Source organism: Stegodyphus dumicola, chromosome 1, assembly GCF_044657685.1.
Source record: "Stegodyphus dumicola isolate Sdum_Otavi_A_Nest chromosome 1, ASM4465768v1".
NCBI lineage: Eukaryota > Metazoa > Arthropoda > Arachnida > Araneae > Eresidae > Stegodyphus > Stegodyphus dumicola.
In genome coordinates this window covers 148,794,329-148,815,035 of record NC_140768.1, presented here as the reverse complement: position 1 = coordinate 148,815,035, position 20,707 = coordinate 148,794,329, and the positions used below count along the sequence as shown (strand labels likewise).

Below are 20,707 nucleotides of genomic sequence, written 5' to 3'. Positions count from 1 at the left end.
CGCACAATTTTTTTCCGTACCAAAGCCGAAACTAAGTAAACAACTTTTCTTACTTGTAATGGAACGTCAGATGGTGAATCGTAATCCCAGAAATAGCTTTCCGCCCCTTTCTCTGCATTAACATAATGTGCATGTCGTTCTATTGGTCAAAGAATTGCGAAAACGATAGAAAATTCCGGTACATTCCATATTCTTTTCTTTTGCTCCCACCCAATACTACACACGTTTGAATTCCTATCAAGATTTTAATAATTTACATTCTCTTTCCGCGTGAGTTCATATTCGCATTTATTATAATCGGTATGCTTATATTATGAACATATGTGTGAATATTTATAATAATATATTTGCAGTAACTACTGAAGTATAGATAAACTTCAAAAATGGGTGTGTTTTAACACAAATTAGTTTTCAAAGGAATAATATTCAGAATGGCATAAATGAAGTGAAAGGAATCGAATAGTCAAAATAATTTTTTTGGAATGGCCAATGCATTATACAGTACGGAAGTTGGTGGTTCTCCCCTTTCTCCAAAAAATCTCGAATATTGAAACCGTTACAGTCCGCAGCAAAGCAAGCAATGTTTTTTTTTTGGAGGGGGTCACTTCCATCTGGATTGAATACAACAAAGTTCTGTAGTCTACCAACCCAAGCGAAGAAAAATTCTATTCAAGAAATTTAACGCAGTCTGTTCAAAATTAGAATGACAAGCACCCCAGATTGGTAAATCTCTATTAATCAATATGAGTACGGCAGGGATATCGCGTGAAGCACAACATGTCCTGCTCAATGATAAACATGCATGTGTGCATGACAGTGAAAACCGGACTAAGCAAAGGGGCGTTTTCCTTTATTTAATTATTTATTCTCCGAATACCGGTAGCTGTTGATTCCGATTGCAAAATATCATGTGCGGAAGAATTAAGACGCACGTATTGCACAATAAGGTTTGCGATATTTCACAGAGATAAGAGTTTCACTCTGCTTGCTAAGCAGATTCATTTTCAGTTCCATTGGACTTTTTTTTTATATGATGCACATATCGAAATGTCAAGAGTATTATTTAGCTGAAAAATCTAAAGAATGGCTACAGCCTCCCCCCCCTTTCCACTTTTACCAGTTATGCTCGACTATCCGGAATTTTCAGATATTCGGAAATTTCCGAGTATGCCGGTTAGTTAAGCTGTTACTGTTAAAGGATGACTGCATGAAGAAATTTCCCATCTTCTGATTTCAGAAAAGCTCCTTTTTTTACTTTTTTTTACTTAAATTACTTTGCTTGCAATATCTGTTAAAGGAAAACTGTTATACAATGAAAATTTAGAAAATGTTCAGAATTTTGATTTAAGTTATTTAAATATTAATAAGAGTGGAAAAATAAATTGTATTTATTTTAGGTGCCAAGGAAATATAATAAATAGGGTTTATTTTTATTTATTTTCTCTATTTTGAACAGAAATTTTATCATTAAATCTTGTAATATGATTTAGTTCTGCATATTTTTTTTCTCTCATTGTAAACTAGTTCTGTGAATTGAACTGTTATTTAAAATTAAAAAAAAAAGAATGTAATTGTTTTCCATGGTTGAGTAATGCTCGTTCTTTCTTAATTAATTCTGAATTTCTCATATTTTAAATTTATAAGTCTATTTTTTTTTTTTTTTTTTTTTTTTTTTTTTTTTTTTTTTAAGATCATGCAGTTGTGTATAATGTAATTAGACAGGTACTTATTTTTTTTTCCTAAAATGTGCTTGAAAAGTGCTTATAGGTGCTTATTTTTTTTACTAAAATGTGGCTACGAACCCTGTTAACAGCATTTTAAGTACTTCCATGCCATAAACCCAGTATGAATTTACAAGCATTTATTTCTGCTCTGGTATTCAAACCCAGGGTTAATTATGCTAGACATGATAGCATATGAAGGTTTAGGTTCCTATTCTGAAAAATAGTTTGTACACTATCACTCCTCTTTCGGATTCAGTTACTGAAGAGTCCTTATCAGTTGACTCATCTGCAGGCAATTCCGCTTTTTCCAAATTGGCAGTTAAGAACTCAAGTTTAGTTTGCACCAATTTCCTCTTGCTCATGCTGAAAAATATTAGTCGGTTATCTATAACTCATTCAAAAAGTTAAATTCTCCATTTTGAAGAAACAGATCTTCTTCATTTTGAAGAAATTATAAAATGTATACATGGTTAGAATGAAGTTAAAATTAAATGTGTTAGGTTTACATGCTGAAACCATGTTTAAAGAGTATTAGTAAAATAGAAGCTTTCACTGACAACCATGTAACTCAACAGCTGGACCTGGAACAATTCACACAAGTTTCCCCACTTTTATTGTTTTCTACAGGATTACTGTACTTTTCAGAACTGGCTTCTAGATGTATGATTGGTTGAAAGGAAGGTTTTTGTTGTAACCTTTTTCTGATTTTAAGGCTGTATTTATGCGAGGATATATTAATGTTTTTGACTTTGTCCTATTCCACTATTAAATTTTGATGCTGCAAAAGCTATTTAATCAAAGATGTATTATTTTCATTGATGTGTTAGTTGGCAGAGAGATTGTGAATATCTTTTTTATGCTTAGTAATTCATAGTGATAATTTTCTAGATCTGTAATCAGTCTATTGCATTTCTGTGTTTGTATCATGATTGCAGATCAGTATAGCATACACACCTACACATATTTGTGGTGGCCATTCTTAACAATTTTCAGATGAATGGGCCTGAGGTAATGGCGACTTTAACCAAATCTTTGAGAACTGATTCATAGAATGATCAGATAGTAGGACAGTGTTTCATTGAATTTACTTTTATTTAATTCTAGCGTCAGTAGCAACTTTACGTTTCCAGAAATAACTGAAGAAGCTTGTCTGTTAATTTTCTTGATATATTTTGGCTATCTGTTTTCTGATGCATTGCAATCAAAACTGAACATATACTATATAAAGCTCTTTGCTTTTTTTGTTTGATTATTTGTTTGCTAATCAAAGGTAATATATTTCATTCCTGCATACTTACTGCGCTCTTGTATTATGAATATATACTTTCGATAAATTTGTCTTTATTTCATGTTAAATCATGCTTAGTATAGCCCTCTCATACTATAATGAAAACATGCATAATTCTTTGATTTTAAGTATAATATGCTAAACTTTGAATTTTCCTAAAGGATTGTGTAAAATTTATTTAAACTCCAGTTCATAAAATAACGGTAATTAACTTTCTCACTTTGTTAACTAGCAGTTTTAAAATATTTGAAGCTTGTATTATAAATATGTAGCTGATTATAAATTTTGTTGTGTTTTCTGCATAGTATTCTGTACATGTCAAGTAATATTATTTTTCTACATTTCCCCCCCTCCCTCCTTCCAGGAAAGGATTTCAGATTTTGAAAATTTTAAAAGTATGATAGAGTCAGTTTTGGATTTTGAAGCTTTGAAAAATAAAGAATTTGTCGTGAAAGCTGAATATGATGATAAACTCTTAGGTAAACAATAAAATTTTGCTATATTTTTTAAACTTAAATTTTGGTTGTCATATATTACGAGAAGCAATCAAAGTATTTTTAATATGTTTTAAAAATTAATGGAACATAAGCAGGAACTGCATTTTATGAACATAGCTTTTTCATATTACTTCCTAATTTAACATAATACAGGTTTACATAAATATGTTTATTACTTTTTATTTGAATCCTGCCCAGAAAAAGTATTCCCCTCTAAAAAAAAATACTATTCCTGAAGACATTTCTGATATTCAGAGTATTAAATTCAATGCTGGAATGAATTAAACAGAAAAACATTTCTAAATAACATCCAATAGTTTGTCACCTTTCTAAAGCCTTTTGACTATATTGCCTGCTGACAACTTAAAAAGAAGTCAGTAATTTGATAGATTTTAAAAGTTTTTACGAGTTGCAGATGGACACCAGACTTCATATTTTATAGTTTTATTTTTGTAAAACAAAAGAGTATGTGTCAAGCTTATGAAAAGTTTATCGTGACAATGCTCTACAAAAATATTGGCACAAATGATTGTTCACAAAGTTCCATGCTGATGGTTTTGATCTCACGGACACTGCTCATTCAGGGAGAACAACTGAGGTTGATAATGAAAAAATAAAGATACTTATTAAATTAAACCCATGTTACATGACTCAAGAGATTGCAGAAACATTGGACTTCTATCATTTAAATGTTAAAAAACCTCTTGAAGAAGCAGGGATACATAAAAATATTATAAAAGTATCATGGTTTTCAAAGTCAAGCGAAGAAACCAAATGTGTGTTTTCAACTCTTTGACAGTTTGAATAAATCCATTCAAAGTTAGTTAATCATTAAGGAGCTGTGTTTGGATGAGATTATTCATAGATTGTATCACCCATCCAAAATTGGATGCTAAGTGAGCTTGGATGGGAAAGAGAAAAATTTATTGAAAAAATAGGCAATATGTCATTGCTTGATCTTTCCTTTTTGTGTAAAATAAACTGTAGAAAAAATTAGTCATGACTTTTCCAATAATCCAGTCCTTAATAAAAGAAATGATAGCTCGAAATGTTTGTTTATCTTTGCTCTTGACATTGGTTCATGTGGGATCTTGCAGTTGGCTCCTGTCATCAACTTGTTGTAGGAAGAATGTGTATTGCTCTTTTGTGTTTTTTGATGAATTCCATCAAGATATTAAGAATATCAGTGTAAGGAATAGTACTTTCTGACTTTTTTTTGTGTGTGTGTGTGTGTGTGTGTGTGTGTGACATTCTGCAAGTTACCCACTTGGTACCTACTAGATTGGTAGTTCAATCTGAGTTTGAATCCAGGCAAACACGCTTGGCTGCTTTTTTGGTTTTCGTGATTTTCCCCATGTTATAATGTGAGTATGAGCAAGTTTTTCATAGAAGACCGCCGTGAAGACATCCCTTCGTTTAGACAGATAGCGCTCATGTGCTCTGCCATATTCAAATCCCTAACATAATGTTAATCATTTGTCTTTTCTCCCATGGTTGCATGTTATGCAAATTTAAGACCAGTAAGCTGTGTCTGAACTGCTGATGATTTTGATCTGTAGCAAACTTTCATGTATAATCCTGAAAATATGTCTTTATTAAATATCATAATACTCAGATTCATTCAGTTTTTTTTTAACCATAAAAGATTAGTTTAAAGTAATTTTTGCACTTTCAAAATCTTTTTAATGTATTTGATTGTTTTGTAATTGTCAATATATTACTTCTTTTAAGCTGTGTTTAAAAAAAAAAAAAAAAAACTAGCATTCCAGATTAGTTTACAGATTAAAAAATATTGATATTTGTTTTCAAGAAGTATTATTATCAGCAGAGTAAATTGTAAGAATTATTTAATGATCTTGTTTTTACTTTACTGTGTTAACAATAATATTTTCAAAGTAATTCATTACCACTTATAAAAACTTCTGGGGAAGAGTAGGTTGCTCAAAGATGGATTTGGGATGAGTTAGCAGTGCAGGGTTGAAAGCCCATTGTTGTAAGAGTGCAGAGAGTAGGATAAATTAAAGAGCAACACATAAATAAAGAAAATTATTTTATTCATTCAAATGTAAAAAGTGAGCAGAGAATAAGAGAAATAAAAGAGCAACACATAAGCAAAGAAAATTATTTTATTCATCAAATGTAAAAATTGCGATATTAAGAGAATTGACAGTAAGTGTTTGAAATTTTGGCCATCACTTGCAACACAAAACTTAATATTAGTGACATGAAATTATAGATATTTTGAAATAATGTGGTCTTTTCTCAGATTGTTACAACAGCTAACACCATCTGCTGAAGTGAACAAACAAGAGACATGAGACTATTAAACAGTCCCCACATGATACCTAATCACATATGGGCTTCTCCATTGCCCATGTGTGAGTAAGTGCATTGTAATAATAATTCTTCTGTGAATAAGACGGAAGCCAGAAAATGTCTAGTAGTATGAAATATGCCTTATTGGATTGTAGTCCTGAAAGCTGCAAAATATCTCATTAGAATGAGCAGTTCCTTGTATATCTGCTAACTGCATATGTGACACCTTCCATTGTACTGCCTCCAAAAATGGGTGTCGAATGATAGTTTCCTTTGTGCTGAATGATTTACCATTTCCTCAGCAATTCTGCTGCATTACAACTGCATTTCCAAACCTACATTACTATTTGATTCCAATTTATCTTGGAGTAACCTACCCCTCCCAGAAGTTAGCACACGTGGTAACAAATCACACTCTATAATGCATTGCTTGTAATGTTTAGAATTTTTAATATTCAGTGAATATGTATACTGCAGTCTGTGTAGAATAGCTTTTATTTTAGATACACAAATATAATTTAAAATTTTTCATAAATCATTTAGCTCTCTCTCTTTTTTATAATTATGTAATTGCTAAATGCCTCATGTGTTACATATGTATTTTATTTTCACAGAACTGAGAGATCAGATTTCTGCTTTACAAGATTCCATAAATGAAACTCACGATGATGTAAGTTCTTTTATGTTCTCAGTTATGTGTTTGCTGCAGTGTTATCTATGAAATAAGAGTTGTGGTAGCTTTCGTCCACGCTTTTCTTCGAGGATAATACTAAAAGTAGCACAAATTTATATCGTAAATTTATATACAGTACAAAGTCTTTGCAGAAATTATACAATTAAAAATATGAAACCGTAATTTATGAAATAAAGAGCAATTATGATCTAAAGGGTATCAAAATTTACAAAAAAAAAAAAAAAGCTTAATATTTATTTGTTTACTTTATTAAACATTTCCTTCAATGAGCGCATGCATAAAGCATACATTACGCATAGTCAAAATTAGAAAATTGCAACCAGAAAACTATTTGATGTGTATTCATGATATTTATAATGACGAGGAAGTTGATGTAAAGTTGGAGTACATCAAGATGAAATACTACATTCAATAAGGAATCATAAGCCGAATGAAATAAAAATATCTGCCCTGAAGATAAGGATAGCGCTGACAGATCAACTTCCAGTTCATTGCGCACCGTAACGCCCCCCCCCCCCCGCAGAGCAGCGTGAAATTGATAAACAGATTTCGGAATGGATAGAGAAACAAATCACCTCTCTGTCACTTTCTTCATGCCTTTATCCATTTTTTTGCAGCAATTCCACTTTTTTTTAAATGGACATCGAAACATATTCTCGCTTTGTAGATCCTTTGGTAGCTCCAGAATCAGAAATTCTTTTTGACATAATCGAAAGTTCAAGCTTACTTTTATAAAATTGCTCTAACATTCTGCAAAAAATAATAAGCCAGATCCAATTAGAAGACTAAGGAACAACACAATCTGCAACATTAACTGAAATAGATAATTAGATAATTTTAGCCTAGCTTATACCGTCCGTTATACATTAAATGTGCATGCGTAAACGCATATGTGCAGAAAGTTTGTAGCTTTGAGGTCCGGATTATAGATCATTCTGGATTATGGACGTCCGAATTAAAGACTTTATACTGTAATATTTGTGCTACTAAAAGTAGCACAAATTTTTTAAAATGGTGCACTTTTGCCTGTAAGAGGAAATTAGATATCATATTAGTTGTTAAAAAAAGTGGAGAATTAAATCCCATGGAAAATTTTAATATGATGCATGTTTGTGCTCGACTGCAAAGCATAACTTAGAATTAAAACCATGACCCTTTGACTGGATTATTGAAAGGATTCTTTTGATGACCTCTTTACTTCTTTTTTCACCAACCTAATCATTTTCTTTTTAATATTTGATGAAAATTTTGCTGTACATTTGCCAAGAATTCTTTTATGTACAAAATATTTAAATTAGAGGAATATGTAGGCACTTGCACTCATGTTTCGTTACCCTTTGTAGCTTGTCATTACCACAGGAAGACGGTAATATTATAATGAGTATTATCATCCAGATAGATAAATTTTCAGCAGCAGTGAAATTTCTCACATCACATCCTAGCTATAATACTGGACAATCTTGTTTTCAACACCAAGTGTATATCTGTTAAATAATTACCTCAACCCACATCATCTTTTCATCTCTGTAGTTCAATTACAGTGATGCCTTCAGCAAAGGGTGCTAGCTGGGAGTTTATGCCTAATCTACCTCTGCTCAGAATTGTAGGATTAATAACAGCTTTTTGTCTAAGAACATATCATTGTCCTACTGTATGTCAAAACAATTAGAGTTTTATAACATCAAGATATGATTAATAATAACTTGCTTTTTTGGATTCTGTGTAACATACTGTAACATAGGTATGGTTTATAAAAGCCAGTCTAATACAAGTATGTAGATATGGTCTGATTCATATATTTGACTGCAGATCTTTTGCTGACCTCCTATTAATTAATGAAACAATACTTTTCCCCCATCATAGCCACAAAAATCATCAATATGTCTTTGCAGTGTCACAACACTTGGCACGATGATACAAAACAAGTAACTACTATTTAACATATATATATCAGTTCTTTTCAAATTTTATCACCTTTCAGATTGCTGTCACATTCTATACAGTTGAATAATTGCTAACTAGTTCGTCATATATTGCTGAGAAAATTTCCAGTGTCCACATCATACTATTAACATCCTAAAAATTTACATTTTGTTTCAGTACCTTAATTTATGGAAATCTTTTAAATGTTATTTATTATTATTTTTTGCCACTAAATACTAATTTATTTGTTATTTTGCAAATTAATGTCCTAGAGCCTGCCAACTGAAAATGCTGAGGCACCAATATTAGAGATCTGCAAAGCATTTTTTGAAGAAATAATATTTGATGAGGAAATATTTATGTGTAAATCCAGAAAAATATATATACATTGATTATAAATTTTATTTTTATTGCATACCATGTCAATAAATAATATATATTAATCTGTAATGATATTTTAAAATCAATTGATTAAATTAAATTCTAATCATATTCCTTAATAATGTGTCGGCGATTCTCTACTTAAAATGCATCCCTGTTCCTAAATTTTGACGAAATCCTTTCTTTATTATAAATTATATTAACCTGTTGGCGCCCACCAAATCGCCAAACTCTTAAATCTGTCATATTACATAAAGTCCTTAAGAACACTCTTGATGAGTAGATAGCGTCGCCTCGTGATTTCAGTTAATATCGCTGATTAGATAAGCAACATGATGCACACATATCTATAAATAGGGCTTCTCCTCGAGGTACAGGAAAAACGCTTCTGAGATGGATGCTAAAATAAATGTATCACTTCACATTCCAAAATTTGTCTCATTCCGGTTGCCTTGGCTGCGCAACACAAATAATGTACGAGATTCTACATTTCATATACATATATATTTCATTCTTGAACTTTACGAGTCTAACATTTTCAAGAAATATAAAATTAAATTAAAAACATAACTTAATTCGTTATCCTAAATTTTATTTAAAAGATTTATACAGTCAAAAGTCATTAATTCGGACACCCATAATCCGGACCTCAAAGCTACAAACTTTCTGCGCATGCCTCGCGTTGACGCATGCGCGTAAGACCTTTACGGCTGCGAATATGCGCATGCGCATAATACATTTAAGCATGTGTGTTTAATGTATAACGGACAGTATAAGCTAAGCTAAAATTATCTAATTCAGTTAATATTGCAGATTGCGTTGTTCCTTAATCTTCGAATTGGATCTAGCTTATTGTTTTTGTGCAGACTGTTAGAGCAATTTTATAAAAGTAAGCTTGAACTTTCGATTATGTCAAATAGAATTTCCGATATATATTTACTAATATGTAAAGGATCTACAAAGCGAAAGTATGTTTCGAAGTCCCTTTAAACAAAAAGTGGAATTGCTGCAAAAAATGGAGATGTATATTTTTTGTTTCTCTAACCATTCTGAAATCTGTTTATCAATTTCACGCTGCTCTGCGGCCGGGGGGGGAGGAAATGCGGCGGCACACAATGAATTAGAAGTTGATCTGTCAGCACTATCCTTATCTTCAGGGCAGATGTTTTTATTTTATTTGGCGTATAATTCCTTCCTAAATGTAGTATTTCATCTCGATGTACTCCGTCTTTGATATGATTTAAATCAAATTCCTCGCCATTATAATTCGCTTTCATTAGTGAAGAAAGTGACATAGAGGTTATTGAAAACGAAAAAATTTCGATTGACAAATTCGTCGGTATTCTCGACACAGCAATTATAGGACTTCAACAACGGAACTTTGTAACTGAACACGAAATTATGTCTGTTTATGGAATTAAAGAGAAAGTATTATCACATAAAACGAAGCAACTTAAACAACTTACATTGAAAGAAATGTTTAATAAAGTAAACAAGTAAATATTAAGCTTTTTTTTTTGTAAATTTTGATACCCTTTAGATCATAATTGTTCTTTATTTCATAAATTACGGTTTCATATTTTTAATTTTATAATTTCTGCATGACATACCAGATTTAATCTGATGATCTTTAATCCGGAATCGCCGACGTCCCGACGAGTCCGGATTAACGACTTTTGACTGTATTACAATCATGTTATAACTGGTGTAATAATCCAAATTATGCATTTGACTTAAAATTAAATTTGCCAGTTTGGAGTTCTTTGAAGTTGCATTAGTGAATAGTATTAAAACCTCCTAGAGTTCATTTGTCAAAATTGGCAGCTGTGAAGTCATTTGTAATAACATTTCTTATATATTTGTTTTCCCCTTCTTTATTTTAGGTGAAACAAGACTTAGATCTCCAATCTGTGAAGTTAGAATATGCCAAAAATATTGGCTACATTTTCAGAGTGACAAGAAAGGTATATTTGAGATTTCATGGTATTGTTATTGTTTTTCTTTTATGTTACAATAACCTAGAAAATAACAATTCTATGTAATATTATTTATTTATGCAGGAAGAAAAGAATCTGAGAAATAAAAAAGGGTACACTGTTATTGATACAAAAACGTCTGGTGTTCGTTTCCAGAGTGCTTCTCTAAGCAATTTAAATTCAAAGTACTTGTCTTTAAAAACATCATATGAGAATCTACAAAAGAGCTTGGTGGATCAAATCATTGATGTAGCAGGTTAGTATTCTATTAGCCTTTTACTATATTATTATTATTTTTTTTAATATTTATTTCCCAAAAAATATCTCTTTTTGCAAGTAGGGTGTCCAATATAAAAATAAATTTTTATTTTAATATATTCCTACACAAAAATAAATGCACTTGAATTTTTTTTAATTAATACTTAAGAAGGATTGCTCACTTTATTTGTAACTAAAAATTAATGTATTTCTTCGCATGATCCTTTCATAACGCAGAAAATTCCTAATTGGTAATCAGGCTCATGTCAAGCAGATTGTAGTTTCAATGAGAATATTTAAAAAATGCTGTGTGAAATCAGTTACACAAATAGGTTCAAATTCAATTTCTTTTACTTATTGTAATGTATTTTGTAATGTTATGTAAAGTTATTTAATTATTTATATTTAATGTGATAATTAGTTCATTATTTTTGGTTAGGAAAACTTTCCATTTCATTTAGGAAAGTCGAGAAGTTAAAACTGTCATATTGGTGCAAAATCCTTCTTGATTTTCTATAGCATGGATGTTATCTTGCACAAAGTTCTTGAAGAAAATATTCATCTGGAGGATTATTCCATCCATCTGCCAGAAAAATCACATTCATTGTTAATTTTATATCTTTTAACTACTATATTTCATTTAATTTACATTTCAAGAATCATTTAAGTTAAAACAATTTGATAGCCAGGTAATGAAAGAATGATATGTAATTTTCCTTATGAATATGCTATTTTATATTTCATGAAATTTGTACATGTGCCTATAGACTTCGATTAATTACCTTTAAATTTGCTGACAACCGGTTAGCATTAGCTGTCCTTAAAGTGAAATATAATGTGAAAACTTTCTTATGAATTTTGTAAATGCAGTACTTCCAAATGGAATATCCTATGTAACCTTTAAGTTTAGATCAGATTAGCTCATTTAAGTTTTCATAAAATCCTAAAATTCCATCAGTGTAAATTATTATTTAGAGCTAGGGGTGAAAAGTTCTGCAGCACCTTAAAAACATGTATTCTGAGCATATAACATGTATTTTCGCTCTTGCAGCTGAAGAAGAAAGCTATGTTTAACTTTCAAATCTATAATACTGTAAATGTTGGACACATGTTGCCAATTTTGTATCTCATTATTATTATCTTCAACATAATCATGCTATGTTTTTATTCACATCAGAATTAGATTTCATAAAAAATTATGTATCGGTAATGTAGGCACTTAAAAGAAAGCGCATAAGTTTAACAGAAATCCCTTCAATCTTGAAATTGAGGTGTGCCAAATATTTTTTATGAATTAAATGTGATTATTAGTGTCCAGTTTATGTTGTGAAATAAAGTAATTGTTTCAACCCAATTTGTCTTCCATTTTATTATTTTATAATGCATATAATTCATATATCAGCTGAAATTATTTAGAAAATTACTAAATATTGCATCTTGTATATGCTTTTGACAACCTGATACAGTGGATATATTTTTGACTTTTCAATACACACATCGATAAAGTTTTTGTGCAATATTAATCATTACTTCTGAAATTTTATTACACATATTTGTATAACTAAGTTTTTATTATTTTGTGTGTGCAGTATTATCATTAATTCTTAAATTTTGTCATACATTTTCCTATAATCACATTTTTATTATTTAATCTGTTTAATGTTAATGATTAAATTCTTTGTTATTTGTGAATTATGTACGGGGCTTTATATAGAGTCCTATCTAAAATTTTACTTTTTTTTTTTTTTTTTTTTTTTTTAACTTAGTGTCATATACCCATGTCATGAAGCTTTTGAGTCATACCATTGCATGGCTAGATGTAGCACTTGCATTTGCTCGAGTTTCTGTCGATGGAGCGAAACCTTACGTACGGCCCAAACTTAAAGAAAAAGGTATTATATTACATTTTTAGTTTTTATGTAATAAGTCGTAATTTCGTAAATGGGTTTGTTAAAAGATCAACTGTTTGTTTTAGAAGGCTTAACCATAAGAGGATGCATTTTTAAAAGTCTCCTGTAAATTACATACTTAAATAACTTTGCTTAGAGCTACAGCAGTTGTAAAAGTGCATTTATGTTTTGAAATAAAGTTATTATATATATATATATAATATATATATATATTTACAAGAGGGCAATTCAGAAACTAACCTCTGTTGTGGCATTGCGTTGTAGTAGTGGGCAGAGTGCAACCATTGTTATGTCAAGCAGTCTGCGATTCAGTGAGCTTCCTGTTATCCTAGTGAGAGTGTTCTACTGCTGCACATGTGCTGGTTATGATATCACAAATTGTATGCTTCTATTGAAAATCTAAGTCTTAGGTGAGAAGAATAATATGACTTCTTTGGGCAAAAAAACCTGTCAGCAGCAGACATTCATCATGAATTGTGTGTCATATACAGCCCAAACATTATGAGTGAAGGTGTAGTGTGTCAGTGGGTGAGATTTTTCAAAGAAGGAAAAACAAATGCTCATGATGAATCAAGGAGTGGGAGGCCATCTGTAGTAAGTGATGATCTCATCAAACAAATTGATCCATTGATTCACAATCTTGGAACTTTCACAACAATTTCCATTATTTCTCAGACTATTTTGTACTAAGTAGTAACTGAAAGATTTGTCCGCAGAAATTGCTGTACTATGGGTACTGAAAATTCTCATGACGGTACACAAAAATCAATCCTGTAGACTTTCTTTCCCATTACCACATGGAAGGGGAGAAGTTTTTGAACAGAATATTCACTGGTGATGAGACTTAAGTAATGCATGTAAATGCTGAGATGAAACAACAGTCAATGGCATGGGTCTTACCAGTTCTGCAATCCAGCTAAGGGAAGGCCATCGAACTTTGTCAAGGAGGAAGGTTATAATCACATTGTTTTGGGATGCTAATGGAATCTTGCTTGTTGAATTCATAGAACATGATACAGCAATCAATTCTGAAGTGTACTGTAACATTTTGGGAAATCTGAAAACAGCCATCCAGAATAAACACTGCAGCCTGCTCACATTGAGGGTTCTGTTCCTGTATGGCAACACTAGTCCTCACAGTGCTCAGCGAACGCAAGATCTTTTGCTCCAATTCAAATGGGATGTGTTTCAACATCCTCCCTGCAGCCTGAGCTTGGCTCTTTCTGATTACCATTTGTTCCCTGCAATAAAGAAATGGCTTGGGGTACAGCACTTTGCTAACGATGAGAAACTTCAAATTGTATGATAAGTCAATTGAAGTCACAGGCAGCTGAATTTTATGCAGAATGAATTGGGAAGTTGGTAAAACATGACCAAGCGCTTGAATAAACATTGTGACTTTGTTGAAAAATAAAGTTGAGCTGTACCTTTTAGATGTAAATAAAAAAAATTGTTGAATCTGTGTGGGTTTTTTATTTACAGTGAAATCGAAGTTAGTTTCCGAATTACCCTCATATATACATATATGTGTGCATAGATACATTTATAGATGTGTGTGTTTGTACATACATAATATTCTAAATACTTCTGTAAAATAATATTATTATTATTTAATTTAACCTCAAATTAAAAAACTATTGAAGTTATATTCAAAAGATCACCATAGAACAGTGATACAAATGGACATAAAAATATTTAATGTACCAGAATAATTAAAAAGTAGTTTTTAAAATCTTTAAAAGAAAAAAATTCATATCACAGTTAAAAAAAAAGGTTTTAAATTAATACTAGTCTTGTAACTTGAATCTTACTTTTGATAACTCTATTAAACTCTCCCCCCCCCCAAAAAAAATTCTATTATTGCTTCTTATAAAACAAATCCTATTCTGCATTAGCATGTTCATAAATCTAGATTAATTCGGAGCTTCCTAGTTGGAAAATGTGTTTAATTTAGAAATTTTTCATTTCTTTTCATACGTTATAATAGTTTCTACATAAATGTAATTAGTGTGTGTTAATAATATAGTAATTTAGATATTGAAGATGGAGATATTTGCAGTCAAGACTGGTTGACCAGTTCCTTTTTTTCCCTTGACAAAACAACATTTTGCTGTTAACAAACATTTTTAGTGAAGACATAGATAAAGTTGGTGTTAAATATACTTGTTCTTTATTGAATTTTTATATTTTTAATAGCTGAAGAAAGGAAATATAGCAGCAGATAGTAAGTTTAGAGGGCAAAGCAAAGGAAAGAATATGACATGTTCAAAATTGAAAGTCTATTGAGAATGATTTAGTGTTTTTTAAGTTGTATTTTGATTGATTAATTATAAGTATTGATTCACAGATTTGAAATTATTATTGGCTGAATTGTTATGTAAGTATCTGCATTGCTGACATCATGAAAGAATGTTATCAGATTCCTTAATTTTGAAATAACACGGCTAAGAGAGATGTATTATAAGCAGTTATTATATTTTAAGACACAAAGAGAAAATGACCAAATTCAAAGAGAGCAAGGAATTACTAGAATTTTGATTTATGTGCTTGTTATCTTACATATATTTTCTTCATATTCTTAAATATTTTTAAATTAAATTGTTTATTTTTATAAATGGGCCTAAAATTCAGGCAGAATTGTCTGGAAAGAATCTGAAAATATTTTATCTTTATATTTTGTAAGAAACAAATTGTTATCAGTTACAAAATATTATACTTGTCTTAGGCAGTTTCTTACTTCTATTTTTATTTTGTCATTTTCATTATGTATGAAATATAATTCAGTGGTAAGAATGAGATCTATGTTTTCTAGGTGTATACAATTGTTGGCATGTGTGATATATTATTATTTGTCTTAATGTGAGTTTGTTCCTTTAAGTTTTGAAAAATTGCGTATCAAATCTTGTTTTATTTATTGATGCATACTGTAATATTAAAAAATGTTTTATAAAAGTTAGAATCTTTATATTAGAATTACCATGAGATAAATTGTTTATAAGCAAGAAGTATTTTTATCTCAAGCAAAATTTATGGATTAAACTGTTAAATTTTTTAAACGATTTGCGTTTCCCTATATGTAACAAAAAAAGAGCCAGTTTCCTTTAAATCAAGAAGCCTCTTAAAAAATCCTCCATGAAAACATCATTTCCTTTAAGCAGACAGCTCTTATATCAGGGGTTCTCAGCCAGAAAAGAATGTGTTCAGCCTCTTACATAACTACTAAGTACAGTCAAAAGTCGTTAATCCGGACTCGTCGGGACTTCGGCGATTCCGGATTATCGATTTTTCCGGATTATAGATCATCAGTTTAAATCTGGTAAGATGGCATGCAGAAAGTATAAAATTAAAAATATGAAACCGTAATTTATGAAATAAAGAACAATTAAGATCTAAAGGGTATCAAAATTTACAAAAAAAAAGCTTAATATTTATTTGTTTACTTTATTAAACATTTCTTTCAATGCAAGTTGTTTAAGTTGCTTCGTTTTATGTGATAATACTTTCTCTTTAATTCTATAAAAAGACGTAATTTCTTCTTCAGTTACAAAGTTCCGCTGTTGCAGTCCTATAATTGCTCATCAAAAATACCGACTAATATATGTCAATCGAAATTTTTTCGTTTTCAATAACCTCTGTGTCACTTTCTTCACTATCGGAAGCGAATAATAATGACGAGGAATTTGATTTAAATCATATCAAAGACGAAGTACATCGAGATGAAATACTGCATTTAGCAAGGAATTATAAGCCAAATAAAATAAAAACCATCTGCCCTGAAGATAAGGATAGTGCTGACAGATCAACTTCCAGTTCATTGTGCGCCGCGATGTCTCCCCCCGCAGAGCAGTGGGAAATTGATAAACAGATTTCGGAATGGTTAGAAAAACAAAGGATATGCCTTTATCCATTTTATTGCAGCAATTCCACTTTTTGTTTAATGAACTTCGAAACATACTTTTGCTTTGTAGATCCTTTACATATTAGTAAATGTATATCGGAAATTCTATTCGACATAATCGAAAGTTCAAGCTTACTTTTATAAAATTGCTCTAACAGTCTGCAAAAAATAATAAGCCGAATCCAATTCGAAGATTAAGGAACAACGCAATCTGCAACATTAACTGAATTAGATAATTTTAGCTTAGCTTATACCGTCCGTTATACATTAAACGGGCATGCATAAACGTATTATGTGCATGCACACACGCATATTCGCAGCCGTAAAGGTCTTGCGCGCATGCGTCAACGAGACACATGCACAGAAAGTTTGTAGCTTTGAGGTCCGGATTATGGGTGTCCGAACTGTATTTAGTTTTTGTTTATAAATATTAAAAAAACTACTTTTATTCAAGTTTTGGTATTTGCCAGCAATTTCTATACTTTTGTTGTTTAATTTGTAAAACATGTTAGAAAATAATCTAAATAAATGTATCTATAACTTTCGGTGTCTTTTGCACTTATTAGAGAAGAACTTAGCTTGTAGACACATATTGATGATTATCTACAATAGAATGGGGAAGATAAGTAGAGGATACATGATAGAATGGCATGTGACACACACATATGCATAACTGATGCTTGAATGCACAATTACAGTCAATATATTTCATATAGACTGTCACTAACTTGAATTACAGCCAAAACTAAAATAATCTGAGGCCATTTTGCTCCTTCGCGAGTGTCTTTCCACTCTATCTCATTCACTACATGGAAGGCGACACTCTGTGCTCAGGGGGGATGCATTTCCAGCATGAGACAGAAAGAGTTGCTATGACAGTGCATTCTTCTAGTAGGAAAAGAAAATGCCCCATTTTTCTAGTTTAGGAAAGGAGGGGAGAATGATCTAACAATGGTGAAAGAGCTGCAAGGTGCCTCGGCCTTATATGTCTTTACCATAATTTAAATAATCCAATCCGGGCCATGCTATTTCTATTTAATTCCAAATTGATTTGTAGAAGGACTTTTTTTTTAACATCTAGTAGTTGTAGCAAAATACAATTCATCATTCAAAATTCTGTTTTTCATAACTGGTTTTGGGCTGTATAGAATGGAGGGTTGACAGAACTGAATTCAAAAACCTGAAGGCAGCTATTATTAGATGAATTTCCTAAACTTACAGAGGAGTGGTACAGTAAAAAGTTCATAATCCAAACGTCTATTATCCGGACCTCAAAGGCCACAAACTTTTTTTTTTGTAAAGAATGTGCGTGCATACATTACGCACTGTTAGCTTTAGTTTTCCTTATGCAAATTTTGATCGGAGGTCAATTGACGATAAGCTAACGTGGTTGCCACTGATTGGCCGATTAATATATATATGTACGCCGATATCGGCGAATGTGTGTTTGTTACGAGTTAGCATTATGCTAGTTTTCTTTCCTTCGAATGGTTTTAAATGCAAAGGATACAGTGTTAGCTTATTTTATTTTAATGTACGGAATAAAGCATGAATTTTTATTTAGATTATTCTTAGCTTTATTTAAGGGAAGCAAAATATGCTTTGCCTATATCACCACCACCAATAGGGTTATGCGCCCAGCGCCAATGGCTAGCCTTTTACCCAGTTCAACTCAACATTGAAGGAATGTAGGTAAAGAGGGCTGTTATTCATGAAAAGAAGCTGACCTGTCTTAGAAGTTTGTTCAAGTTGTTGTGCTCACATTTAATTGCAGATGTCATTACTACCTGAAGTTTTTGAGCTGTTAAACCATGACAACTGGGATCGGTCGAAAGTTGATAAGAAAATGCTGTTATTGGATAGAAATTATTGGAGCTTCATAGAGGACAAAGAAGAAGAATTAGATAAAAGTGCAACAATTCATGAAAAGTAGGAATTCACATTGGGAGAGAATAGAGCCTTCACTACATTATATTATGGAATTAAAACTGAGTTCAGGCCACTGATACAAGAATGCTCAAGTGGTAAAGAAGCATGGGAAGTTCTACAGAAGCAATTCTAACGCAAAACAAGAGCAAGAGTAATTCAGTTACTGGATGAATTTTTTAGCATTAGATATACCTCAAATGAAGAAATAGAATTATTCATCACAAGGATAAGAATGACTTCAAAGAAGTTAGCTGAAACCGAGCACAACTTGGCAGATCTTTTTAAAGGATTTCAGGCAATAAGGAGATTATACCAGGAATACTCTGACATTGTACAGTTGATCGATAGCTGGAAGGATGAAGATTTTACGCTGGAAAGAATTGCTGAAGAACTGGTAAGGGAAGAAAGCCGACTTTGCCGTGTAAATGCCAATTTAGGAGACAGCAAGAAAAGCATGTTTAATACTATTAGTTCAAATGCAGGGAAAGATAGAGTTGAAAATAAAACTAAATCTAAGAAAAAAATGGGGAATATGAGAATAGGACCTTGTTTCAGATGTCCTAAATTTGGACACGTAATCGCTCAATGTAAAGTAAGTAAAAATCAGAAGTTTAAAATAGACGATAAAAATGGACAGTTTAAAGATAAAGAATTAATGTTAGTAGAAAATTATGTAACAACTACAGATAAAAGAGGTAACGCAGATAAATTTAATTGGGTACTGCAACTATAACTCATTTCTGTAATAACAGAAATTTAATGACAAATTTTGAACAAATAAATGATATACATATGTCTTTAGTTGTAGGAAATTGTGAAAGTAAATTACAGTCAAAAGTCATTAATTCAGACACCCATAATCCGTAATGATCTATAATCCGGACCTCAAAGCTACAAACTTTCTGCGCATGTGTCTAATTGACGCATGCGCGTAAGAACTTTACGGCTGCGAATATGCGTGTGCGCATGCACATAATACGTGTACGCACGCGCGTTTAATGTATAACGGACGGTATAAGCTAAGCTAAAGTTATCTAATTCAGTTAATGTTGCAGATTGCGTTGTTCCTTAATCTTCGAATTGGATTCCGCTTATTATTTTTTGCAGACTCTTAGAGCAATTTTATAAAAGTAAGATTGAACTTTCGATTATGTCAAATAGAATTTCCGATATATATTTACTAACATGTAAAGGATCTAGAAAGCAAAAGTATGTTTCGAAGTCCATTAAACAAAAAGCGGAATTGCTGCAAAAAATGGAGATGCATATTTTTTCTTTCTCTAACCATTCCGAAATCTGTTTATCAATTTCACGCTGCTCTGCGGCCGGGGAGGAAAAGCCGCGACGCGCAATGAATTAGAAGTTGATCTGTCAGCACTATCCTTATCTTCAGGGCAGATGTTTTTATTTTATTTGGCTTATAAATCCTTATTAAATGTAGTATTTCATCTCGATGTACTCCGTCTTTGATATGATTTAAATCAAATTCCTCGCCATTATAATTCGCTTCCAATAGTGAAGAAAGTGACACAGAGGTTATTGAAAATGAAAAAATTTCGATTGACAAATTAGTCGATATTCTCGACACAGCAGTTATAGGACTTGAACAGCGGAACTTTATAACTGAACAAGAAATTATGTCTGTTTATAGAATTAAAGAGAATATCATATAAAACGAAACAACTTAAACAACTTACGTTGAAATAAATGTTTAATAAAGTAAACAAGTAAATAGTAAGCTCTTTTTTGTAAATTTTGATACCCTTTAGATCATAATTGTTCTTTATTTCATAAATTACGGTTTCATATTTTTAATTTTATAATTTGTGCATGCCATCTTACCAGATTTAAACTGATGATCTATAATCCGGAATCGCCGAAGTCCTTTAACGACTTTTGACTGTACTAGGAAA

General features: G+C 31.4%; 1 protein-coding gene across 2 annotated transcripts in view; it reads left to right on the top strand.

Moving 5' to 3' along the window:
- Positions 1 to 20,707, top strand: part of spel1 (DNA mismatch repair protein spel1) — a 181,230-nt gene that overhangs the window by 103,400 nt on the left and 57,123 nt on the right. For both annotated transcript variants that reach the window (XM_085821872.1, XM_085821875.1), the window contains 5 exons: positions 3,377 to 3,491; positions 6,440 to 6,495; positions 10,707 to 10,787; positions 10,884 to 11,055; positions 12,824 to 12,949. In XM_085821872.1, the coding sequence (XP_085677998.1) occupies positions 3,377 to 3,491; positions 6,440 to 6,495; positions 10,707 to 10,787; positions 10,884 to 11,055; positions 12,824 to 12,949 (550 nt within the window). The remainder of the gene's footprint in view (positions 1 to 3,376; positions 3,492 to 6,439; positions 6,496 to 10,706; positions 10,788 to 10,883; positions 11,056 to 12,823; positions 12,950 to 20,707) is intronic.